This window comes from Ursus americanus, chromosome 21 (genome assembly GCF_024610735.1).
Source record: "Ursus americanus isolate L20-20 chromosome 21, mUrsAme1.1.p, whole genome shotgun sequence".
NCBI classification, from domain to species: domain Eukaryota; kingdom Metazoa; phylum Chordata; class Mammalia; order Carnivora; family Ursidae; genus Ursus; species Ursus americanus.
The window spans coordinates 22,732,821-22,755,675 of NC_142147.1; the positions used below are offsets into that span (position 1 = coordinate 22,732,821).

General features: G+C 49.9%; 2 protein-coding genes across 6 annotated transcripts; one reads left to right on the forward strand and one right to left on the reverse strand.

Moving 5' to 3' along the window:
* Window positions 1–271: 271 nt before the first annotated feature.
* On the forward strand, window positions 272–15,431 carry TSNAXIP1 (translin associated factor X interacting protein 1). 2 transcript variants are annotated; one of them, XM_045814995.1, is made up of 16 exons: window positions 272–447; window positions 3,725–3,824; window positions 9,437–9,549; window positions 9,696–9,822; window positions 10,932–11,025; window positions 11,812–12,008; window positions 12,418–12,553; window positions 12,986–13,155; window positions 13,233–13,392; window positions 13,469–13,599; window positions 13,734–13,859; window positions 13,991–14,143; window positions 14,244–14,353; window positions 14,565–14,691; window positions 14,804–14,910; window positions 15,115–15,431. In XM_045814995.1, the coding sequence occupies exons 1-16, from the start codon at window positions 401–403 to the stop codon at window positions 15,353–15,355; spliced, it is 2,139 nt and encodes a 712-aa protein (XP_045670951.1). In that variant the 5' UTR covers window positions 272–400; the 3' UTR covers window positions 15,356–15,431. The 2 variants fall into 2 exon arrangements, with proteins under 2 accessions (XP_045670951.1, XP_045670950.1); XM_045814994.1 differs by lacking the exons at window positions 9,437–9,549; window positions 9,696–9,822; window positions 10,932–11,025; window positions 11,812–12,008.
* A 93-nt stretch (window positions 15,432–15,524) lies between these two features.
* CENPT (centromere protein T) lies at window positions 15,525–21,336 on the reverse strand. 4 transcript variants are annotated; one of them, XM_045814999.2, is made up of 13 exons: window positions 20,442–21,336; window positions 19,976–20,066; window positions 19,752–19,839; window positions 19,543–19,639; window positions 19,284–19,420; window positions 19,124–19,160; window positions 18,763–18,911; window positions 17,944–18,144; window positions 17,339–17,647; window positions 16,993–17,083; window positions 16,022–16,198; window positions 15,829–15,933; window positions 15,525–15,755 (listed from the first exon to the last, which is right to left on the reverse strand). In XM_045814999.2, the coding sequence occupies exons 2-13, from the start codon at window positions 20,006–20,008 to the stop codon at window positions 15,632–15,634; spliced, it is 1,548 nt and encodes a 515-aa protein (XP_045670955.1). In that variant the 5' UTR covers window positions 20,009–20,066; window positions 20,442–21,336; the 3' UTR covers window positions 15,525–15,631. The 4 variants fall into 4 exon arrangements, with proteins under 4 accessions (XP_045670955.1, XP_045670954.1, XP_045670953.1 ...); XM_045814998.2 differs by having other exon boundaries at window positions 18,049–18,144; window positions 21,199–21,332; XM_045814997.2 differs by having other exon boundaries at window positions 21,199–21,332.
* Between the last annotated feature and the right edge of the window lie 1,519 nt (window positions 21,337–22,855).

Below are 22,855 nucleotides of genomic sequence, written 5' to 3' on the forward strand. Positions count from 1 at the left end.
AGGGAACTTTGGGAGTTGTAGTACAATCTGCTCAGTCGTAAGCCTGTTTGGCTGAGACTGAGGAAACAAAAAACTACAATTCCCTCTGGCAACGCGGCTCCAGGCCCTCAGTTCACCGCCCTCCCTCATGGCCTCTGCTTATCCGCCGCCTCAGTTCTGATAGCTAGGGTCAAATCTACTGTAGTGATTTGACTGAGGGGACCATGCTCCCGGGTCCGAGGCCAGCTTTGCTAATTGGCTTTCCTCCTCGCCTGCGGGCTCGGAGGGGGGGGGGGGCGTGGAAGAACCTTGACCCCGCCCCCGCCGCTGGGATGCTGGGGCCTGGTCGCCATAGCGACGGGCTGTACACTACTACAGCTTCCCGGGCCGCGGGTGCCGGCTGCCCGGCTGCCCGAGGGTCATGGCCTCCGCCAAGCCGCGGTGCTCCAGCTTCGCGACCACGTCGAGGTAGGAGCTGGCCGGACTGAGGGCGGAGAGGAGGGTTTGAGAACCTCCAGAAAGAGAAATGCCTCTGTCCATTGGTCCAGGGCTTCAGGCCCCACAGGATCGGTGGTGCAGAAACGGATCCGGACTGATGTAGCCTGCTGAGGACATTAGGTGCTAGCAAAAGGGTCGGCGCATTTTATCATCAGTAAGAGCCAGCATGTATTAAGCATATATTATGTGCCAAGTGCCTTATATATGGCACATTTAACTTCACAACTCTATGAAATAGTAATATCTCCGTTTTACAAATGAGTGGAAGCCTGGATGTGTTTTACACGTTTATAAGTGGTGGAGCTAGGATTTGAATCCAGCCATGTGAGACTTCTGAACCCGAGCTCTTAGCCACAGGGATAAACTGCCTCTTCACCCATTGGTTTATGGCAAAGATTCTTGTCTATTCAGGGGTTGCAGCCTCTGGGCACTGCAAAATATGACAACAAGTTCTATTAGCCAGGAAAGCCACAAAGTGTACATATTAAAACAAAAATGTGGGACGCCTGAGTGGCTCAGGTGGTTGAGCGTCTGCCTTTGGCTCAGGTCATGATCTCCCCGTCCTGGGATCCGCCCCAGGTGGGGCTCCCCGCTCAATGGGGAGTCTGCTTCTCCCTCTCCCTTTGCCCCTCACCCGGCTCATTAGCGTGCTCTCTCTCTCTCTGTCTCAAATGAATAAAATATTTTTTTTAAATTGAAAATTAAAAAAAGATTGGCTAAGTATCTTTCTAGCTTTGGGAACTCAGAGAAGTCTCTTGAGTCCCGGGCCTCTGCTTCTGTATCTCAAAACATGGGGATGATACAACCCACTTCACAAACATTGTTGAGAAAATATAGGCAGAGTAAGTGAAGCTGTCATCACAGCTCTTGCATATACTAAGCATTCAGTAAGTGTTTAATGAATGTAGTTTCTCCCTTCTATTCATTATCAATGCAAAAACCTGATCTCACCTAAACTCTAATCCTTCAGGGTTTGCTGCCCCAACAAAGAAAGCCTACAAAAGTCAGGAGGGGCGCCTAGGAGGCCCAGTCAGTTCAGTGTCTGACTCTTGATTTTGGCTCAGGTCATGATCTTATAGTACTATAAATATGTCAGCAGTTTCTCTAAAAGGGATCTTCAAATTGTGTATTTCCTGGGATGCCTGGGTGGCTCAGTTGGTTGACCATCTGCCTTCGGCTCAGGTCATGATCCCAGAGTCCCAGGATCAAGTCCCAGCATCGAGTCCCAGGAACAAGCCCACATCAGGTCTCTGATCAGTGGGGAGTCTGCTTCTCCCTCTGCCCCTCATCCCACTCATGCTCTCCATCCCTCCCTCCCTCTCTCTCTCTCAAATAAACAAATAAAATATTTAAACAACAACAACAACAACAAATTGTATATTTTCCCTGAGGGAGGTTTCTGCTCCCCATTGGCTTTCTCCTTTCACCCTCACATCCCTGACACAGTAGCTTTGTGGATAGAACTCAGCCCCTTGAGTTCACTCAATGCCAGGACATACCCCTGTCAAACCCATTGCCTGCCATCTGTTAGATAACTTGAGTTTTCTCCACCTTTAAAGTAGAAATATACGGAGGTGCCCAGCTGGCTCAGTTGGTAGGGCATGTGACTCTTGATCTTGGAGTTGTAAGTTTGAGCCCCACATTGGGTGTAAAGATTACTTAAAATAGGGGCGCCTGGGTGGCTCAGTCGATAAGCGTCTGCCTTCAGCTCAGGGAGTGATCCTAGAGTTCTGGGATCGAGCCCAGCTTCTTCCTCTCCCACTCTCCCTGCTTGTGTTCCCTCTCTGGCTGGCTGTCTCTCTCTCTGTCAAATAAAATAAAATCTTTTAAAAAAATTACTTAAAATAAAATCTTGAAAAAAATAAATAAAGTAGAGGGTCACCTGGAGGCGCCTGGGTGGCTCAGTTGGTTAAGTGTCTGCCTTTGGCCCAGGTCATGATCCTAGGGTCCTGGGATTGAGTCCCACATTGGGCTCCCTGCTCAGCCAGGAGCCTGCTTCTCCCTCTGTCTGCCACTCCCCTGCTTATGCTCTCTCTCTGTCTCTCTGTCAAATAAAAAAATAAATAAAAGGGCGCCTGGGTGGCACAGCGGTTGGGCGTCTGCCTTCGGCTCAGGGCGTGATCCCGGCGATCTGGGATCGAGCCCCACATCAGGCTCTTCCGCTGTGAGCCTGCTTCTTCCTCTCCCACTCCCCCTGCTTGTGTTCCCTCTCTCGCTCGCTGTCTCTCTCTGTCAAATGAATAAATAAAATCTTTAAAATAAATAAATAAATAAATATTTTTAAAAAATTAAAAAATAAAGCATAAAGTGTTAGAGTAGCTGGGCAGCTCAGTCAGTTAAGTGTCTGCCTTCATCTCAGGGTCCTGGGATGTCGGGCTCCCTGCTCAGCGGGGAGTCTGCTTCTCCCTCTCCCTCCACCCTGCTCATGCTCGCTTACGTGCTCTCTCTCTCCCTCTCTCTCAAATAAATAAAATCATAAAAAAGAAAAGAGGGGCACCTGGGTAGCGCAGTCGTTAAAGCGTCTGCCTTCGGCTCGGGGCGTGATCCCGGCGTTCCGGGATCGAGTCCCACATCGGGCTCCTCCACTGGGAGCCTGCTTCTTCCTCTCCCACTCCCCCTGCTGTGTTCCCTCTCTCGCTGGCTGTCTCTCTGTCACATAAATAAATAAAATCTTTAAAAAAAATAAATAAATAAATAAGAAAAGAAAAGAAAGACTTGTCTCCATTTCCTTATGTGCAAACTAGGCTGAGAGAGGTTAAATGACTTGCTCAGGGGTTCCTGTTGAACCCCAGACGTCAGCCCCCAGGACCTTCAGCGGGCAAGTGCAGGATGGGGACTCACACCCCAGCTCTTGGACCCCAGGCCCTGTGCTTCTTTTCCTATAGCACCTGCCTTTGGTATCACATCCCTAGAAAGTGTCAGAGTCACAAACATGAAGCTCATCTGAACACTGAATGAAAGTGTAAGCCTACAGAGTTTTCTGGGCTCATGGTGAGACTTTCCTATCACTGCAGGAATTGGTGAGATTCTCAGCATGAGAAGGGTTCCGGGAATGTAGGAAAATGTTTTGGGCTCAGGGCCAGGAGTTTGTTGGCAGCATCTCTGGGAATCTGTAGGCAGTGCTGGGAAGACCCAGAGCCAGATCTGCAGAGAGAAGAGGCCATGTCTTGTAGATTTGGGAAGGGTGGAGGTGCTCTTCCCACTCAGGGCTCTGTCACCTACCACTGTCTTCCCCTTTTCTGTGCAGAACACACATGCGGCCTTCAGAAGGGACCATAGATGACTCCTTCCTCACAGAAACCAAGAACACCCAGAATCGCAAGCTTTCTCAGAAACGAAAGACGCTGGTTAGTGGCAATGTCTCGTCTTGTTGGAAACCCAAATGTCAGATCTCAGACCCTATCTGCCTCCCTCTCTGCAACCCCAAAGCACCACCCATCTGAAACATGCCTCCCAGAGTGGCTTCTCCCCAGTTAAGGGAGTGTGGCTCACAGAGGACAGGCCCATCAGGCTCTGAGGTAGGGGGGTGCACACTGGCTGCTCCTCATCTGAAAAGCCTTTCCAGACCTCCCCTGACAGAGAGAGATGCAGCTGCTGTCCATGGACACCCTTCCCCTGCAGCTCAGCATTCTGGAGTGGACCTCATTTTTTCATTTAGCCTGACATATGCCAGGCATTGTGCTACGTGCTGGGATGGTTATACCAGATCTGCCAAGGTCCTTCAGGGCTGTGACTGTATCTTTTTTTCTGTATGGCCCTGGTTTCTGATAGGGTACTTGAGTTGGTAAGCATATGTTGAGAGCTCCATAATGCTGTGTGTAGGTATGTGAAGGCAGGAGTAAAGGGCTGTTCCCCCCTTGTGTTGCTGGCTCTGGGTTGGAAGTAGAGACTCTATTAGCCTCAGGAAATGTCCTTCCTCCATTCCTCTTCTTTTTAGTTTTTATGTAAAAATGAATGCTCTCTCTATCTTGGGGCACCTGACTGGGTCAGTTGGTAGAGCATGTGAGTCTTGATCTCTGGTTGGTAAGTTCAAGTCCCAGGTTGGGCCTAGAGCTTACTTATAAAAAAAAAAAAAAATGAATGCTGTCTCATTAAGTACTTTTGGGGTTTTGTTGATATGATCATAGGATTATAATTATTTAATTAGCAAACAGCCATTATCAGAATTAGATGAAAAAACACATTTTATTAATTTAATTTTTTTGAAAAACAGTTTAGCAAACTTATAACTCCAGCTCACAGTAGAGCATTATTGGGCTGTGTGGTGGTTTTCTTTGTGTGTGTCCTGTATGGGCAATTTGGAGACACATGGGCCCCATACATTGTGAGGCTGGAGACTCCCTACATGGGGATCCCGACTCCAGAGAAGGAAAAGGGGTCAGTGTGGATTCTTCGCGGAGACCAAACGCAACCACGGCCCCAGAACACTGGGGCCCACGCTCCCATGACTTGAGGCACACGCTCCCCACTCCACTCAGCTGCCACCCATACAGTGTATCTGGGTCCCAGCTCTTTCGTGCGGCCGCAACATCTCCATTCTTAACCACCAGGGGGCATTGTTCCCTCCCTCCACCCGGCAACCCCTCCCCACCCCCTACCCCTGCCCCGCCCTGTGGCCGCCCTTCCCGTTTCCACCTGCAGGGAGAAACAGCATGTAGCGCCCGGGAACACCTCTTTCCACCCATCTGCTGGTGGAGGCCAGCTGGTAATGATAACCAAGACCTACCTGGAAGCCAAACTTGCCCAGGAATCAATGTAGGGGGACCACGTTTTCTCTCCACAGAAACGGCAGAGCACAAGGACTGGCCTTTTGAAAGTCTGAAAAACTTAATTCACTAGGGTCAGGTGCTTGTTTGACAAATTCCCAGGTGTCTTTCAGGGTTACTCGCCACTTTTATATAAATCACATCCAAAAAAAAAAATACATCGATTTTTGACAAATTTCAAAAACATTATTTTTAACAGTTTGACTTCTCTCATTTTTCCAATTTGTCTATTTATACTTTTATTTAGTCTTTGGTTTGGGGGTTTTTGTTTTTACTATTTTAAAAATGTTATTATTGATAATACTTTTCTGTTTTTTAATTTCAGAGAGAACACCCAGTGGGGAGAGGAGCAGAGAGAGAGGGACAAGCGAACTCTGAGTTGAGCAGAGCCTGGGACAAGGCGCGGGGCTGGGGGCTGGAGGCTCAATCCCACCACTCTGAGGTCATGACCTGCGCTGAAATCAAGAGTCAGGCACTTAACCCACTGAGCCATCCAGGTGCCCCCATAGCTCTTTTCAAACAGAAAGAAAGCTTAAGGCTTTCTTTCCTAATAGATAGCAAAAGTATTTTAAGCAATTAATATAAATACCAGGGTGGACACCTGGGTGGCTCAGTTGGTTAAGCGCCTGCCTTCAACTCAGGTCATGATCCCAGGATCCTGGGATCTAGTCCCCCATCGGGCACCCTGCTCAGCGGGGAGCCTGCTTCTCCCTCTCCCTCTGCCTGCTGCTCCTGCTTGAGTTCTCTCTCTCTCTGTGTCAAATAAGTAAAATCTTTAAAAAATACATACATACATGCATACATACATACATACCAGGGCATATGGCAGGCTCAGTCAGTAGAGGAGTCGACTCTTCATCTCAGGGTCATGAATTCGAGCCTCACATTAGGGGTAGAGATTACTTAAAAAATAATTAAAGGGGTGCCTGGGTGGCTCAGTCCATTAAGCATCTTACTCTTGCCAGAACTCAGATCTTGATCTCAGGGTCATGTGGAGCCTACTTAAAATTAAATAAATAATAAAATTTTTTAATTAAAAAAATAAAATAAATACCTTGTGAGTGCTGCTCTGACCATGTCCCAAACATTTTGAACATGTAGTTTTAACATTCTTTCTTTTTTTTTAAAGTTTACTTATTTTTAGTAATCTCTACACCCAACATGGGATGTGAACTTACGACCCTGATATCAAGAGTCCCATGCTCCTCCAACTGAGCCAGCCAGATACCCCCAACATTCATTTATTCTTTCTTTCTTTTTCTTCCTTTCTTTCTTTCTTTCTTTCTTTCTTTCTTTCTTTCTTTCTTTCTTTTTCTTTTCTTTTCAAGATTTATTTGTTTATTTATGTATTTATTTATTTATTTGACAGAGAGAGAGACAGCCAGCGAGAGAGGGAACACAAGCAGGTGGAGTGGGAGAGGAAGAAGCAGACTCCCAGCGGAGGAGCCTGATGCGGGGCTTGATCCCAGAACACCAGGATCACGCCCTGAGCCGAAGGCAGATGCTTAATGACTGAGCCCCCCTGGCGCGCCCCCCCAACATTATTTCTATAACATGTTGTATTCTAAGAACTTAATGGGTCAAGAAAAATAGGAATTTCTTGTTAAAATTCTAAATAGTTAAGGGTCACAGAGGGAGCTCTAATAGTGAATTCAACATTGAACTCTAAATTTTCTTTTCTTTTCTTTCTTTATTAAAGATTTTATTCTTAAGTAATCTCTACACCCCAACATGGGGCTTGAACTCACAATGCCAAGATCAAGAATCACACACTCTATCAATTGAGCCAGCCAGGCACCCCCAATTTTCTTTTAAATTGGAAAATAATTTATGTGCATTATAGAAAATTTTGAAAAATGTTCAGTTACAGAAAAATAAGCACCTAATGGCCTATCACTAGAGAATAATAATTGCTGATAACCTTCTAGACTATCTCTTCTGTCTTTTCTGGATATGCGTTTTTACCTAGTTGTACTTATTCCCTAATTTCAGGGTTTATTTAACCCTTAGAGCTATAGCATTAGCATATTTACAGTTAAACCTTTATGTAATCATTTTGTGACTGCTTCTATTTTTAGACACTTAGGAGTTTTCTAATTTCTAGGCATTTAGGACTTTTCTAATTTTTTCTCAGTCATAAGGCTTTGAGGACTGCCCCTTCTGCATAAAGTTGCTACTCCATTTCTTTCTCCCTCTACAATGGCCACCCCAGGCCTCAGCCTCAAGCAGCCTGCTGTCCTTGGGCATTCACCCCTATTCACAGCTTTTTAAAACACCTGCTATTTCCCTGAGATGTTGGTGCTACCCAGGATGTCTTTGTGCCCCACCTCTAACCCTGACACACACACCCTCTCCCAGATGACCTCAGCTCTTCTTATATACTCATTCAAGCTTTACTGAATAAACATCACAGACATTACCATCTCCTACCAGATGATTAGCTTCCCCTGGTCCCCTGGTCCCTTCCACTCAGGGCTTGTCCCCTCCTGGTAATCTGTACTGGCTTTAGTGCTGACTTGTGATTATCAGTTCACTTGTCACCCCACCTCCATCATACCCCCAGCTTCCCTCATGTCCCTAGAACCCAGCAGGTCGAGAATGTACTATGGTCCCAGGAATGTCTTATGAACAAATGGATGACTGGATGGATGAACTATAGAAGTGAGCTTCGCTGAGTCAAAAGCTCACTTTTTTCCCCTAAAGTTTTTAGTATTTTCATGAAAAGCTTAAAAAAAACCAGCCCATGGGCGCCTGGGTGGCCCCATTGGTTAAACGTCGGCCTTCGGCTCAGGTCATGATCCTGGTATCTAGCCCCACATCCAGCTCAGCAGGGAGCCTGCTTCTCCTTCTCTTCCCCACTTGTGCTCTCTCTTGCTATCTCCATCTCTCTCTCAAATAAATAAATAAAATCTTTAAAAAAAAAAAACAGCCCATACATATTAACTGCTTCCACTCTCTACCCCTGCTCAATGTTCAAAATGAGATCCCACTGCTTCAGGGCACTCCCACCTACCTTCTCCCCACTCAGGGGGTACAGCTCAGTCTCCTCCTAGGGTCCACAGCTCTCCCTGTTGCATCTCTGCAGTCTTATCTGTGTGTCAGTCCAGGCAGGAGGCTGGGCCTGCCCTCCTCTTTCTGTCTCTTTCACTGGACTGTGTTGTGGGGCAAGGGCTGGTACAGATCGCTATTCACATCTGTTTTCATAGTACGGATATGCAATACTCACTGACATACCTACAGAAGAGAAGAATAGCTCACCTTTACTGAGTTCCAAGTAGGTGTCTGAGTCTGTGTAAACCAATTTCATGTTTTCTCACTGCATCCGCACATTAATACAGTGCAGTGGGAACTAAAACCATCTGCATTTTACAAACGCAGACACTGAGGTTCAGAGAAGTTAAGCCTGTGGTCACACAGCCAATAAGGGATATCTGGCTTTTTAACCTAAACTCTACCTCTAGGGCCCATTGTCTTAATTATGAACCACATTAAGAGATGTTGTGGAGGGGTGCCTGGCTGGCTCATTTGGTAGGGCATGCGACTCTTGATCTCAGGGCCATGAGTTCAAGCCCCAGGTTGGGTGTGGAGTCTACTTAAAAAAGAGACAGAGAGAGATGTTAGGGGAAAAAATCAAGAGTAGAGGGAGGTGGGGTGCCAGGGTGGCTCAGTTGATTAAGCAGTTAAGTGTCCAACTCTTGGTTTGGGCTCAGGTCATCATCTCAGGGTCATGGGATTGAGCCCTGAGTCCGGCTCCATACTTGATATGGAGTCTGCTGATATTCTCTCTCTCCCTTCACCCCCCCACCCTCTCCTGTGTGCACACGCTTTCTCACTCAAATAAATAAGTAAATAAATAAACAAACAAACAAATAAAATCTTCAAAAAAAAAAAGAGTAGGGGCTCCTGGGTGGCTCAGTTGGTTGAGCTTCCTACTCTTGGTCTCAACTCAGGTCATGATCTCAGGGTCATGGGATCAAGCCCCGCGTGGGCTCTGCACTCAGTGGGGGTCTGCTTGAGACTCTCTCCCTATGCCCACCCCCCCACGCTTGCACATGCATGCGTGCTCTCTCCCTCTCTCTCTCAAATAAATAAATCAATCTAAAAAAAAAAAAGAGTAGAGGGAGGAGGATGGAGAGTAGCATCAGGAAAGGGAGCACTGTTGCCATGGTAACACCATCTGTCTCTTCCTGCAGTCCTGTCAGTTCTCCATTGGTGGCCAACTGTCCCCATGGCCCACATACACCAGTGGTCAGACCATTCTGCATAATCGAAAGCCCTGTTCATACGATTATCGGAAACGAGCAGGGTAAGCTGGGGTCAGCCCCGTGGTGGATGGGCTGGTACAGATCCAGCATTGAACCCAGAGATAGCATAGGGATGTGTGCTGCCCCAGACTAATGATGCAAGAGCCCTGGGGGTGCCCATCACATCTCATCCCGCCACCCCCTGCAGTAGCTGGCAGAAGCAGCCCCTGGGAATTACTAAGCCAAGGTACCTGGAGCAGCTAGAGAACTACCTACACAAGGAGCTCCTCCTGCTGGACCTGAGCACAGATTCTACCCAGGAGCTGAGGCTGCAGGTTAGAGCCACAGAATAACTATGGGGAGGGTGGGAGGACAGGTGGGAGGAAACCTTACTCACTAGGACTGAGCACTTCAGACTTCAGGAGAGACCAGCCTCTCCCAGCTCTTTGGGGTCCCCATTCCTGGTAAGGGAAACATGTTCTATGACAAAGTTAGTGAGCAGGCAAAGCTGCCAGTATAAAACCAAAACTCTACTGAGGTTTGAGTTTCCACACCTGAATCAGGTAGTAGACTGGATGCTGTCTCCAGTCCCTTCAGCTCTGTGATCTTCAGTCTAGAATGAGTTGTTGGACATCAATCAGTGGAGCAGTTGGGCAAGAAGGTGTCATACAGTGTTCACCAGCCTAGGGATGACAGATCCAAGCTTGAGGAACTCAGCCCAGACACATAGAAAAACCTAGATGCAGATTAGATTCTAGTACATATTAAGGAGGGAATCAGCAAGTTCGTGCTCAAACAGGGATGATGACAGGGAATCCCTCACTTCTGACTTAGTCACTGACAGAAGCATTTGATGAGCATCATCTGCATGCCAGGCCCTGAATGGGGCCTTGAATACCATCTCACAGGCTGAAGGTACCTCATCAAGGAAGCAGAACTTCAGAGAAGGCAGATCGCTATGAAGTGGTGGGGCTGGGATGTGAACTCAGGGCTAATTCCAGAGCCTGTGCTAATTCCAGTATGTAATGCTGCCTCCCAAAACTTCTGTGTCCAAATGGAACAGGAAAACACACCTCTATTTGGTTAGAATACAACGCTAGAGTGTTTGATCTCCTCCTGCCTCTACAGGTCTATAAGATGGCAAGAGGTGAGAGGCCAACTGAGGCACAGTGCTTGGAGAAGGTTGGATGCCTGGAGAGCCAGAGTGGGGCAGCCCTGATCCAGGTCATCTTTCAGGCTTCAGAGATAGTACCAGGAGAGACCTCCAGAGAACAGTTGAGAGGGACAGAGCTGCCCTCAGCTTCCTGGCACTAAGAGACCCAGGTGGTGCCCTGGGGCATTTATTTGAATATGGGTCACCTGGCAGTTTCATGCTACAGTACTTCTAAGCTCAAGAGAGTGGCAGGTATAGACCAGGAGGTGACAGATCCCCTTTTCTTGCCAGCCTTACAGAGAAATCTTTGAGTTCTTCATAGAGGACTTTAAAACGTACAAGCCATTGCTATCCTCCATCAAGAATGCATATGAGGTGATGCTGGGTAAGACTGCAGCCTCTGTGCCCAGATCCAGTCTGGAAGGCATGGAGAGGATCCTACTCTGACCTTCTGGGGCTGTGCAGAAGTATTGGGGCAGCTACTAACTGGGCCTTGAGGTCACCAAGCCTTGCTCAGCTTTTTTGCTTACACTGTCCTGTGTGATAGAGCACCCGACTACCTCCTGTCCTTGGGAAGCATGGTAAGGGAGTATCTGTAGGAAAGAAAGCAACTTTACTATTGAGAGTGAAACCCAGGAGGGAGTGAGTACCTCTGGGAAGTGATGAGCCTCCCCAACCAGGCATGGGAGGTGCTGGTCATGGTACACCTGCAGGACTAAAGGCTATAGGGAGGGGCGCCTGGGTGGCTCAGTCGGTTAGGTGTCTGCCTTCCACTCAGGTCATAATCCCAGGGTCCTGGGACGGAGGCCTGCATCAGGCTCCCTGCTCAGCAAAGAGCCTGCTTCTCTCTCTCTCTGCTGCTCCCCCTGCTTGTGTACTCTCTCGTGCGCTCTCTCTCCCTCTCTGTCAAATAAATAAAAATGTTTGAAATTAAAAAATAAATAAATAAAGGGAGAAAGGGCATAGATGAAACCTCAGTCTTCAGCCAGACTCTGTCTCTGGTTTAAAATCAAATGCAGGAAGGCCTTAAGCAGGGGCCATGCTTTGAACAAGGCATGCATAGACTCCTGGAGTTTGCAAGGCACATAGCCACTCACTGTGACCTTAGGATCAGTGTCTCCTGGCTGTTCTCTATGGTCCCAAAGGGACTCTCCCACCTGTCCCTGCTTAGCCCACCAGAGGGAGAAGATTCGGGCTCTGGAGCCCCTGAAGGCCAAGCTCATCACTGTGAATGAGGACTGCAATGAGAGGATCCTGGCCATGAGGGCTGAGGAGAGATATGAAATCTCCATGCTGAAGAGAGAGAAGATGAATTTGCTAAAACTCATTGACAAAAAGAATGAGGAGAAGATCTCATTGCAGAGCGAGGTGAATGGGAGTAGTGTGGTGACCAACTCCCTGAATTCCTGCTACCCCCACCCAGGGGTGATCTGAGGCCTTGGGCACCAAGGTGACTCCCTAACTCTCTACCCTTCTGCCTGGAATGATATACTGAGCCACCACCCCCCCCCAGAGGCCCTACCTCCACATTCTGCCCCTTCCTCCTCAGCTTAGCACTGGCTTCATGTGGCCCCAATTGCCAGCAGTCCTGCTTCTTGGCTGCCAAACTTTCTCCACAGGAGGACACATTGGCATTTCGCTGGATTCTCGGGAATGGCCTGTCTCCTTCTCCCTCCAACTTTCCTGTTTCCAGGCCCTGATGGGGCCACTCAGCACCCATCCCATCCCTTTTGATGGCTAGCTATAGCCCCTGACCCCATAGCCACCTTCCCAACAGGTATCCAAACTGAGAAAGAATTTGGCTGAGGAGTACCTGCGCTATCTCAGCGAGCGAGATGCCCGCAAGATCCTCATTGCAGACCTGAATGAGCTGCGGTACCAGAGGGAGGACATGTCACTAGCCCAGTCCCCAGGTAAGCCTGAGGTGGGTTTCTCTCCCCTGAGGTGCTAGAGAGGAGTCTCGCCACTCATCCCCACTCATTCAACTCTCTTAATGTCTGTTCATTCCATGCCCATTCACAAAGTGGGGATGTTTCTGCTGCCACCTGAATCTATGGATCTTTTGAGCTGGACTGAGAATCATAGACTCATTGTTTAGGTAGGAAGCAATTGTTGCCTGCTGAGACAGCCTAGACTCCCTGAGAGCAGGACAGACCTGGTACCCCATGTCCTGGGCTTCTCTATTTAAACCCAAAGTCCTAAGCTGTTAGTGCTGTGGGAAAGATGCAGGGCTTCCCAGTCAGGGAGAGAAGGACCTGGGACCAGGCCCCGAGGGACACTCTAAACCTGTCCTAGGCTACAGGCCCTAGAGCCAGGGTGATACAAGCTGGCGGGTGCTCTGGCAGGCATCTGGGGGGAGGACCCCGTGAAGTTAACACTGGCTCTGAAGATGACCCGGCAAGACCTGACCCGCACGCAGATGGAACTCAACACCATGAAGGCCAACTTTGGAGATGTGGTGCCCAGGAGGGACTTTGAAATGCAGGAGAAGACCAATAAGGATCTGCAGGAGCAGGTACAGGTACTGGTGGGCAGGGAGGGCAGGGCAGGGTCATGCAGGTAGGTAGCAAGGATCAATCACCTTATCCACAGCTGGACAGCCTGAGAAGTGACTACGAAGAGGTCTGCAAGGAGCACGAGATACTGCTGCAGTTGCATATGACCACACTGAAGGAGCGGGACCGGTTTCATTCTGAGCTCCAGGAGATCCAGCGCACCTCTACACCGCGGCCTGACTGGAGCAAGTGCGAAGGTAATGATGGCCATCACGCTCCCAGGGACTGCTCAAGGATGTGGTTTGGACTCCAGCTCCCTCTCTCCACCTGCAGATGTGGTGGCTGGGGGCCCAGATCGCTGGCAAATGCTGGCTGAGGGCAAGAACAGCGACCAGCTGGTAGATGTGCTCCTGGAGGAGATTGGCGAGGGGCTGCTCCGGGAGAAAGACTTCTTTCCTGGTCTGGTAGGGGTCCCTGGGCTCGGAGGTTTGGGGACAGAGTCAGAATAGCCAGGCCTTGCTGCTAAGACTTGAGGTTTTGGGAGAACCATCTGGGGCTCTGCCTTGGCCCAGAGATGAACTGACGCTCTCCTTTCCAGGGCTATGGGGAAGCCATCCCTCCTTTCCTTAGATTTGATGGCATTGTGGAGAACAAGAAGCCAACCAAGAAGGATGTGGTAAACCTCCTCAAGGATGTCTGGAAGCAACGTCTCCTTGAGGAGCAGGTCAGATCTCGTGGGCCACTTTGGCTTGGTGTGGCCTCCAGAGTCTTCCAGGGGGTTCCATTGAGGTGTTAGGGAGAAGGGCCAACCCATCATGGGGCAGGCTTATCAAACAGTCATCTCCCACCCTGCAGAAAGAGAAATTCCCAGATTTCTTCTTCAGTTTCCTGGAGCATCGCTTTGGACCTGGTGAAGCCATGGCCTGGGCTTACACCATTTTTGAAAATATCAAGCTTTTCCGCTCTAATGAGGTCATGAGTCAGTTCTATGCAGTCTTGATGGGAAAGGTGAGGTTGGGCCTGGCCCTCCCTTTGTCCCCGGCATAGGCCAGCTCTATCCCTACCACTCCAGGAAGCAGCAAGTTAGTCAATGCTTCCTTCCCTGTAGAGGAGTGAGAGTGTATACATCAAGCAGAAGGAGACAGTGGCACAGTTGCTGAAGGAGATGACAAATGCTGACAGTCAGAACGAGGGGCTGATAACCATGGAGAACTTAAGGTGAGAGGCTGGTCCAGCCACCCCAACTCCTGTTCAACATTTCATATGGCCAGGCTCCCAGATGTGCAGGGTAAAGGGAAGCCTGGCAGGAAGGGCTCACAGCCTCAACACCTGTTGTTCTTTTTGAGCACTAGTGGGGCTGACAGAGGAGTATAGGAATATGGGTAAGCAGGCCTCAGCCAGGCCTCTTGGCCCTTTTGTTTCCCCACAGCACTGTCCTCAAGAGCACCTTCCCCTTCAAGAAGGAAGAGAAAATTCAGGAGTTGATGGAGGCAGGAGGCTGGCATCCCAACAGCAGCAATGCAGACTTGCTTAACTACCGCTCTTTATTTATAGAGGTGGGTATGTATGTGTTGGACAGCGGTTGTCCAGGAACTTGCCCAGCTCTGCCCTAGCCTCTGCTAGACCCCAACCAATGTGATTCTCACCCTGCCTTGTGGGCCCTCCCAGGATGAAGAGGGCCAGAGTATGCCCTTTGTACAAAAGCTGTGGGAACAGTACATGGATGAAAAGGATGAGTACTTAGAGGAGCTAAAACAGGAGCTGGGCCTGGAACTGTGAGTAACTCCTGAGGCCCTTAGGCCCACTTAGCCGTAGGCAAGTCCCTATCCCACAGGGTGGTGTCTCAAGGCCTTGGGTCTCCCTGTGCACTACGCTTGCTGCTGGGTACTATATACTGCTCAAGCTCAGCAGAGGGCACCTTGGGGTCTGGGGTGCAGAATGGAGGGGTCAAGGCCTGTCTCTCTTTCTTTGTGGGGTAGCGATGATGAGGTAACCCTACCCAAGGTACGTGAAGCCCTGATGAACATCGATCCCAGCCTGGACAAGCGGACCCTAAATGGCTACTTGAGCTGGGCCTTCCAGCTCCCCATGACAGAACTGCCTGAGGAGGGTGAAGAGAAGGAAGAAGGCATTGTGGTACAGCTCAAGATTGCCCTGCAGCGGCTTCAGATGACTGACATCAGGCGCATGGGGTCTCGAGAGCAGGAGCCTGCAAGCTAGGGCCACTATGGGCAGCCTTAGTGCTCCAGTGCTGCTAACCTCTGACCTTTAGTATAAAATTATTTGTCTGAACCTATTCTCCAGGTTATGCTGAGGAGTTGAGGGGAGGGAGGGAGGGGAATTGGTCCTGGCCTGGCTGGCCCCAGGATATACACCAAAACACAACACATTCTGTTTATGACACTTTATTGAGGCTGGGGAGGTGGGGAGGAGACCTGGAAAAATATGTGGGGCAGTCCCCCAGGTGGGGACTGGGCAGGTGTTGAGTCCTGGACACTACTGGGCGGGGAAGACAGAGTTGCCACTGAATGCACAAGGGATGAGCAGCTGCCGGTACTCCAGGGGCAGGTACCGCTCCACAAGCACGTGCAGGGAGACTTGGTCGTTGACCAGGCCCTGCCTGTAGCAGAGGAGGAGACAGAATCAGGGCCAGCACTACCACACCCAGCACCTTCCTGTTTCTGCCCACTTACCTTCGCATCAGCAGTTCCAGGTCCTCTGGCTTCACAGTCTTACGGCCAGCGTGAGCAGCAAATACCTCCAGGTCATCACAGAGATGCTGGAAATACTTGTCCAGGCTGCCAAAAGGGTTAGGGTAGCACAGACTGAACAGTCTATTGATGATCTGAGGGATTCCTCTCCCCACCCTGAGTGTCCAGGACTCACCACTTCTCCACCATCTCAAGAGCCTTCTTCTCCATGGGCATCTTAGCATAGAAGCTAAAGAGTTTCACATAGTGGCTCAATCCAGTCTTGTGGGGATCTTGACGGGGTCTGGGGCCAGGGGTTCGGGCCCTGGGAGGAAGCCTGGTTGGCAAAGGCTCCAGAGGCTCTGAAGATAAACTGGGGGCAGGAGTGGATAGTTAGCTAAAATGCGCCCAAAGAGGCCCCTAATAAAAAACAAGTCTTATTGGCTCCCGCGAAGACTAGGGCCCATCTGCTCCTTGGCTTATCTGGGCCAATAGCTCTAACTATCTGCTGGGGGTGGGCAGTGGGGACAGGGGGCCACACAGAGGCCTGGTCTTTCCCTGGGGCCCTGATCCTCCAATCTGGACCCAATGTCCCAGTCTAGACTCATTACACAAGCTAGTACTTCCTCAGGCCCTTGACCCTCAGGCCTCTGCATAGATATTCTTTCCCCTCAGCCTATTGCTACCTATCTGATTCTGCTAATTGTCTTCCAAGAAGCCTTACTCTGACTAGGTAATTCCCCCCTACCCAGGTTCCTCTAAGAACCTGGAAGCATGGGGCGCCTGGGTGGCTCAGTCCTTAAGCGTCTGCCTTCGGCTCAGGGCGTGATCCCGGCGTTCTGGGATCGAGTCCCACATCAGGCTCCTCTGTTGGGAGCCTGCTTCTTCCTCTCCCACTCCCCCTGCTTGTGTTCCCTCTCTCACTGGCTGTCTCTCTCTGTCAAATTAATAAATAAAATCTTAAAAAAAAAAAAAAAGAACCTGGAAGCATGCACCAGGATGACACATGTACTCAGTGAGCCCCACCCAGTCCACCTCAGGGTGTTCTCTTGAATGATCATCTGCATACCAACAGGAAGATGGATAACCCTTTGGTGCTCAGTGCCAAGCTCAGAAGCTTGTCCCCTTCCCAAGAGGTCCATGCAGAACAAGGTCATGGGATCTTACACTGCAGTGCGAGGCGGTAGGGCTGGCTCAAGAAACTGAGGTTGTCTGGCCTGAAGAAACTCAGTGGTGCTGGAGGCCAACTCTGGACTTGCTGTAGAGAAAGGGCAGGATTATAGGGGGCTTGGGCTTGACTATCTCACGCAACCATCAAAGCCCACAGCTTCCTTGTCCTATTCCTCAAGGGGCCCGTCTAGCTTTGGTCAGCCAAGCAATGGGCCCCTCAGAGTCTCCCTGACCCAACATCACTTGTGCCCAGAAACACAACCCAGGGGTACAACTCCCCAGATAAGAGACTGAACACCACTGTCACCCATTCACTCCCTCATCCCCACACTGGGCCCCTTACCTGTCCTACCAGAGATGTCCTCATCTCCTGAAGATCCTTCTGGCTCCTTGGCCTCAACAGCTTCTGACATTTCTCTATGTCTCTTAGACTTTTCTGTCCTGACAGATCCTTGTGTTCCTGTTGTGTCCATCACTTCGCTCACACTCAAACTTTCCTCCATCCTTTCCTCTGCCTCCTCATCAACCCCATCCTGTAAGGGCTCCACTCCATCTTCTCCAGAGATAGTACTGCTGTTGTTTGGGAAGCTCACAGCATGGGCATCAACCTTCTTTGCCTTTCCTGCCAGAAGTTGAGCTGGTTTTCCAGGATCTGAATCAAGAGAGAGAATATAGGTTAGAGAAGCAGTAGGCCAAGGCTGTAGCTCTGAGAAGGATAAAGGTAGAGTAGTAAAACCCAGTCTAGCTCCCTGAGGAGAAATGTCCAGAGGCAGACCCACGGTACTTGTTTGGAGTATCCTGGTCCAAAACCGACTCTGCTCTGACATGTAAGAGGAACCAACAACCAGGGGACTCTGCAGGGCACACATACAGGCCTGAGGAGGGAAAAGCACCAGTGCCAATTTTCATCCAAGGCTTAGCTCTGGGCCACGTGCCCCATGTACTCACTATGGTTCTGCAGCCTAGGCCCACTGCTCTGTGTCCTGTGACTGATAGCCCTCTCAGCATCTTCAACCTCAGTGTGAGAGAGACAGGGCAGGGAGTGGTACCCACTGGGGGAACGGCCAACCAAGGGCTGGGAGAAGGGCTGAGTGTCCTCCAACACAGTATCCGTTGGCAGGGTGGCAACAGGGGTTCTGAGGCTGTCACCTGGAAATGAAAGGCCAGTTGACACTCTGTTTTCCAGGCCCACCTGCTGCTACCCAGTCACCAGGGCCTGGGCAGCGGGCCCCATGAGTCTGCCCCAAGTGGCCTTCAGAAAAAACTACCTAGTACTCTAAGTCCTACCCTCCTTCCACAGTTCTCTTTGCTTACCTTCCTGCTTCTTAGCCTGGCATTCCCACCCTCCACAGCTTGTCCCACCAAAACTGCTCACCTATGCCTCCACACTTCTCACTCTGCTAGGAATCCTCCTCTTACTCTCGTGAACTTGACTTGTTTTCTGGAAACGGGCTGTCTGGGCAGTTCTGACTGGCCTGCTGATCCTGAAACCTAACCCTTATCTATCTCCCAAGAAGCTCCAACCCCCACACCACCTCTTTCCTACCCTCAGCCCTATAGCTTCTCAAGAATATGGGATCCTAGAAGATACTGGGACCAAGACCGGGGCCTCACTAAGACATGGACCAGCACCTTGGAGAAAGAAAGCAGAAACTCCTTATAGACCTACTGGCAAGCTTGCTCACTGTCCTTAACTTGACAGAGAGAGGAGTAATCCTGGACTCAGCAGCACCTCACGGGGGTGGGAAAGGGAAATCTCAACCTTACCTGGAGAAGCCAAGGCCAAAGAAGTGTCTCGCAGATCCTGTAAAAATGCACCCACATCTACAGCTCGGTGGGTAGGAGGTCTGCGAGCCAAACCAGGCCTCTGCACTGACTGTGGCTGGAGAGGCGTGGCAAAGGTCAAATTGAGGGAGCTGGTGGGAGGGAAGAGGCACAAAGGAAAGTCAGGTATCTGAGGCCCAATTTTCAGGGGAATTCCCCCATCTGCCCTGGGACTCTCATCTCTTAGAACAAAGCCATGATGCTCTAAAGCTAAAACTGGCAGGGACCAGTATGGCCAGATTCCATCCCAATCAATATCTCCCTCTCCAAGCCTTTCCACCAACCCCAGGACAGGCAACAGCACCTGGTGAGGGAGGAGGCACTGGCATTCCCACGAGGCTCTGCAAGAGAATTTAAAAAGAAACCATGGTAAGTTACCAGGCTCATGAGAGCCCTCTCTCAGGCCTCCTCAGCCTCTCTAGAGGACAGGAGAGGGTGGCCAAAGGTGTTGTCCAGGGTCTTACCTTGGGAGAGAGGCAGTCCCTGGTCCACTCCTTGCTGAAACACTGACAATCTCAGCCTCTGCTTCCGCCTGCCAGGAGCCAGAAGACCTAGAGCCAGGGTTGTGGAGGGCTCAAGCTCAGGAAGTTGCAGCTCCAGGCTACAAGGATGGAACTTATCTCAGACAGGCCAGAAGCCCAATACTGGCTTCTGGGGCCCTCAAGAGACTCCCTGATTAGAACTGCCCAACAGCCCAGTGCAAGGGAAGAATTCACTGTTCACCTGCCCCGACTGCTATCCCGTCTAGAGGACTGGACCACTTGCGGTGTCGGCACTGGCTTCACCACAGACTCTGGCCTCATGATGGAAGATTCTGGGGCTGCAGAGACAGACAGCAAGGAGAGGGTAGGGTTGGCAGGGCAGGCTGCCCTGAATGAGGGATACCAAGGGACTGGTGTCTAACCCTGATCAGCAAGTTAGCATTCACGCACCAGTTAGAAGGATGTTCTTCAGCAGAGTCCGGGGTGTCTGTTCCTCCACGTTCCCACTGGTGTGAACATGGGCCAATCTGCCAAAAGACTAGGTAAAAGCACCAAGCAATCAGTCTGTTCCTTTGTTTTGAGATTCCCTCAAGGTGGGCTCCAAACAGAGCTAGACCTCAGGGCCGCCTGAAGGCAGAAACAGCACTGTAGTGGTCAATGGGCTGGGCGCTTACCCTCACTCTATGGGAACGTCGTCTCACATTCATCTTTGTTGGGCTGCTCAGCCTCCTGGAGGAAGGTGGTTCAAGTAGAGCTTTCTGGGCACTGTGTAAAGACCAATAGCTCTAAGAATTAAGTAGGGAGAGGGAACTAGAGGATGCAGAGATATGCTTTCATCAGGGATCTTGGCCTGAAGCCCTTTGCCCTCAAGGCCAGGGACCCAGAAACCACTTGCCCCTCACACAGCCTCTGTTCCCAGCTCTCTATCAACAGCTCTGTGGGTGAAGGGGACCCTAAGGGATATGGGAAGAAAGAGGGACTATAATGATCCAGCCAGAGGGAGGGGCTGAGGAAGGGTTTACAGAACTGACTCTGTTAGAAGTAGAGGTCAGCCACACAGACAAGAGGAGCAATTAGAAGAGTATTCATTCCCGACATTAAAATAACAACTCAAGAAGGCTATTTAAATTATTTTGAAACCTTTTAAGTACTTGTCAGGGTTTCACAGCAACTTCTACATTGGTCACTCCAGCTCTCGTTTCTGTTCCAGTCCCTCTCAGATTCCCAAGGCACAGCTTCCAGCTCATCACCTATAGGTCTAAAACCTACGATGAATAGCTTCCCAGGGCCTATAAAAGAACTGCACTGCCCCAGTGGCAGATGCCAACTTCCACACCGTCTGCACCAAGAACTCACCACAGCCCTCATCCACTGACACTGCCACCAGGTCAGGCCAAATTCCCTGCTCCCTAGCAAAGCATCTTTCTAGTTCCTGCCTCCCGAATTCTGCCCAGGCTGTGCTCTCTAGTTCCTTTCCCATCTTCCAGCTGGGAGCTACAGGGAAAGGGGATTGAATGTGCAGGGAAAGTTGGGGACCACAGAAGAGGCAGTACAGGGCAGATGCCTGGTCACACTTTGGGCTGGTGTGGGGGAAGGTGTGGTCCAGAGAACAGGACAGAAGGTCAGATTCTGAGCGCCTACAGGCAGAAACTAAAGACGCGAGCAAAGTTGAGCTGTGTAGTAGCTTTATAGTCCTGAGACCTGGCAGCCTGGAGTCCGGGAGCACAAACAGCTGACCTGAACCCAGTAAAGGGTGGACCCAGTTCTCAGGACCCTGGGCCCTGCCGCTCTCCGAGACTCGGTCTCCCTCTCCAAACAGACTCAGCGCTGGATCCGGCTGAGGCCTGACCCGTAATCCGTATGGTTGCTCGCACTCTCGGACAACGCCCTCTCATACCCAACTCTAGCACTTCGGCGTCGCCGCGGGGTGCGCGTATCCGCAGTATCCAGCACGCGCCGCAACAGCGTGCGTGTCGTAGGCTCGCTGTCGCCGTCGTAGCTATCCGCCATCGCCTCAGCCATCCGCCTCCCAACCGCTGAGGTAGCCGAGGCCGCCGCCTTCCCGCCGCAGCATTTAAGCCAACTCTCGCGAGGCTGCCGCACGGCCTCACGGGAGTTGCAGTTCTAACCCTACCGCCCAGAGGCGCGTGGAATGTGTAGTGGTCGTTGCAAGCTCTGGATTTGGAGGCACTTTGACCTGGGAGTGCACCGGGGCAAATGTGTGCAACCAGTCGAAGACTTGGTTTCTTCATCTGTAAGTTGAGGATGATACCCATCTAATAAAGGACTTGTATTGATTCAATAATTTTTTTCAAGGTTTATTTAAGTAATCTCTACACCCAAGGTGGGGCTGGAACTCACCACCCCGAGATCAAGAGTCCTCTGCACTACAGAGAGCCAGCCAGGCGCCCCTCAATGAGATAATATTTAACGAAGGGTCTGACCTATTTTAAGCCCCATCTTCAATAAATAGCAGTTAGTATTAGAATGACTTATTCCTATCTCCCTCTGGAGTTGAGACCCTTGGGCCAGGAAAAAAATAATTTTATCCTATACATGACCTGGTCAGACTTGCACTTGTGAACATTACTCTGCCTTAGAAGAAACCAGTTTGTAGGCTCAAAGTCTAGTGTGCTGTTTGTGATCCAGCAGAAATGTTATGATCTCCAAACATGTGCAATTTTGACATGAATTTTGGCTCTCAAAAGTTCTGATAATGCTAGGGACTCTATTACCATATTTTCACCAAGACAGCCTCCCCACCTTTCTTAAATTTTCATGGAAACTTAATTAGAACTTGAGTTCTGAGTCTCCCATGGAGTTATCTTTTTGCTCCTAGATGAGGTGCCTATGTGTTTTACATAACTGATTAAATTTTATATTTGCTACTTGTTAAAAAAAAATACTGGGTGCATGAAGTGAGGGAGGGAGGGAGGAATGAGAGACTGGCAAGGACCAGATCATATAGTGTCTCACAGACTCTGGAAAGGAGTTTGGACATTATTCTAAATGCAATAGACCATTGGAGGTTCTTAAGCAGAGGAATCACATAAATATATATAAATATTGGTAGCCATGTGCACAACAGATTTTGTAGAAGAGGCAAGATTGGAAGCAGGGAGGCATGTGACAAGGTTCTAGCCTTTCTCCGGAGGTGACAAGATAGAGGGTGGGCAGGGCCATGGGGGTGGGGAGAAAGCTATGCATTCTAGATACGTTTTAAGTGTAAAGGATTAAGTGTAGATTAGAGGTGATTTTATGTACTGGAAAGTAGAATTTCTTAGAAGATTTTATTTATTTATTTGAGAGACAGAGAGCATGAGTGAGGTGAAGGGCAGAGGGAGAAGCAGACTCCTTACTGAACAGGGAGCCTGATGGGGGACTCTATCCAGGGATTCCGGGATTGTCACCTGAGCCAAAGGCAGACACTTAACCAACTGAGCCACCTAGGCACCCTGGAAGATAGAATTTCACTGAACATAGTCTTCACTGTCTGTACATAAAGAAATGATAAAATTTGACTTCTCATTAATATTTTTTGAGTAAGGTAGGTT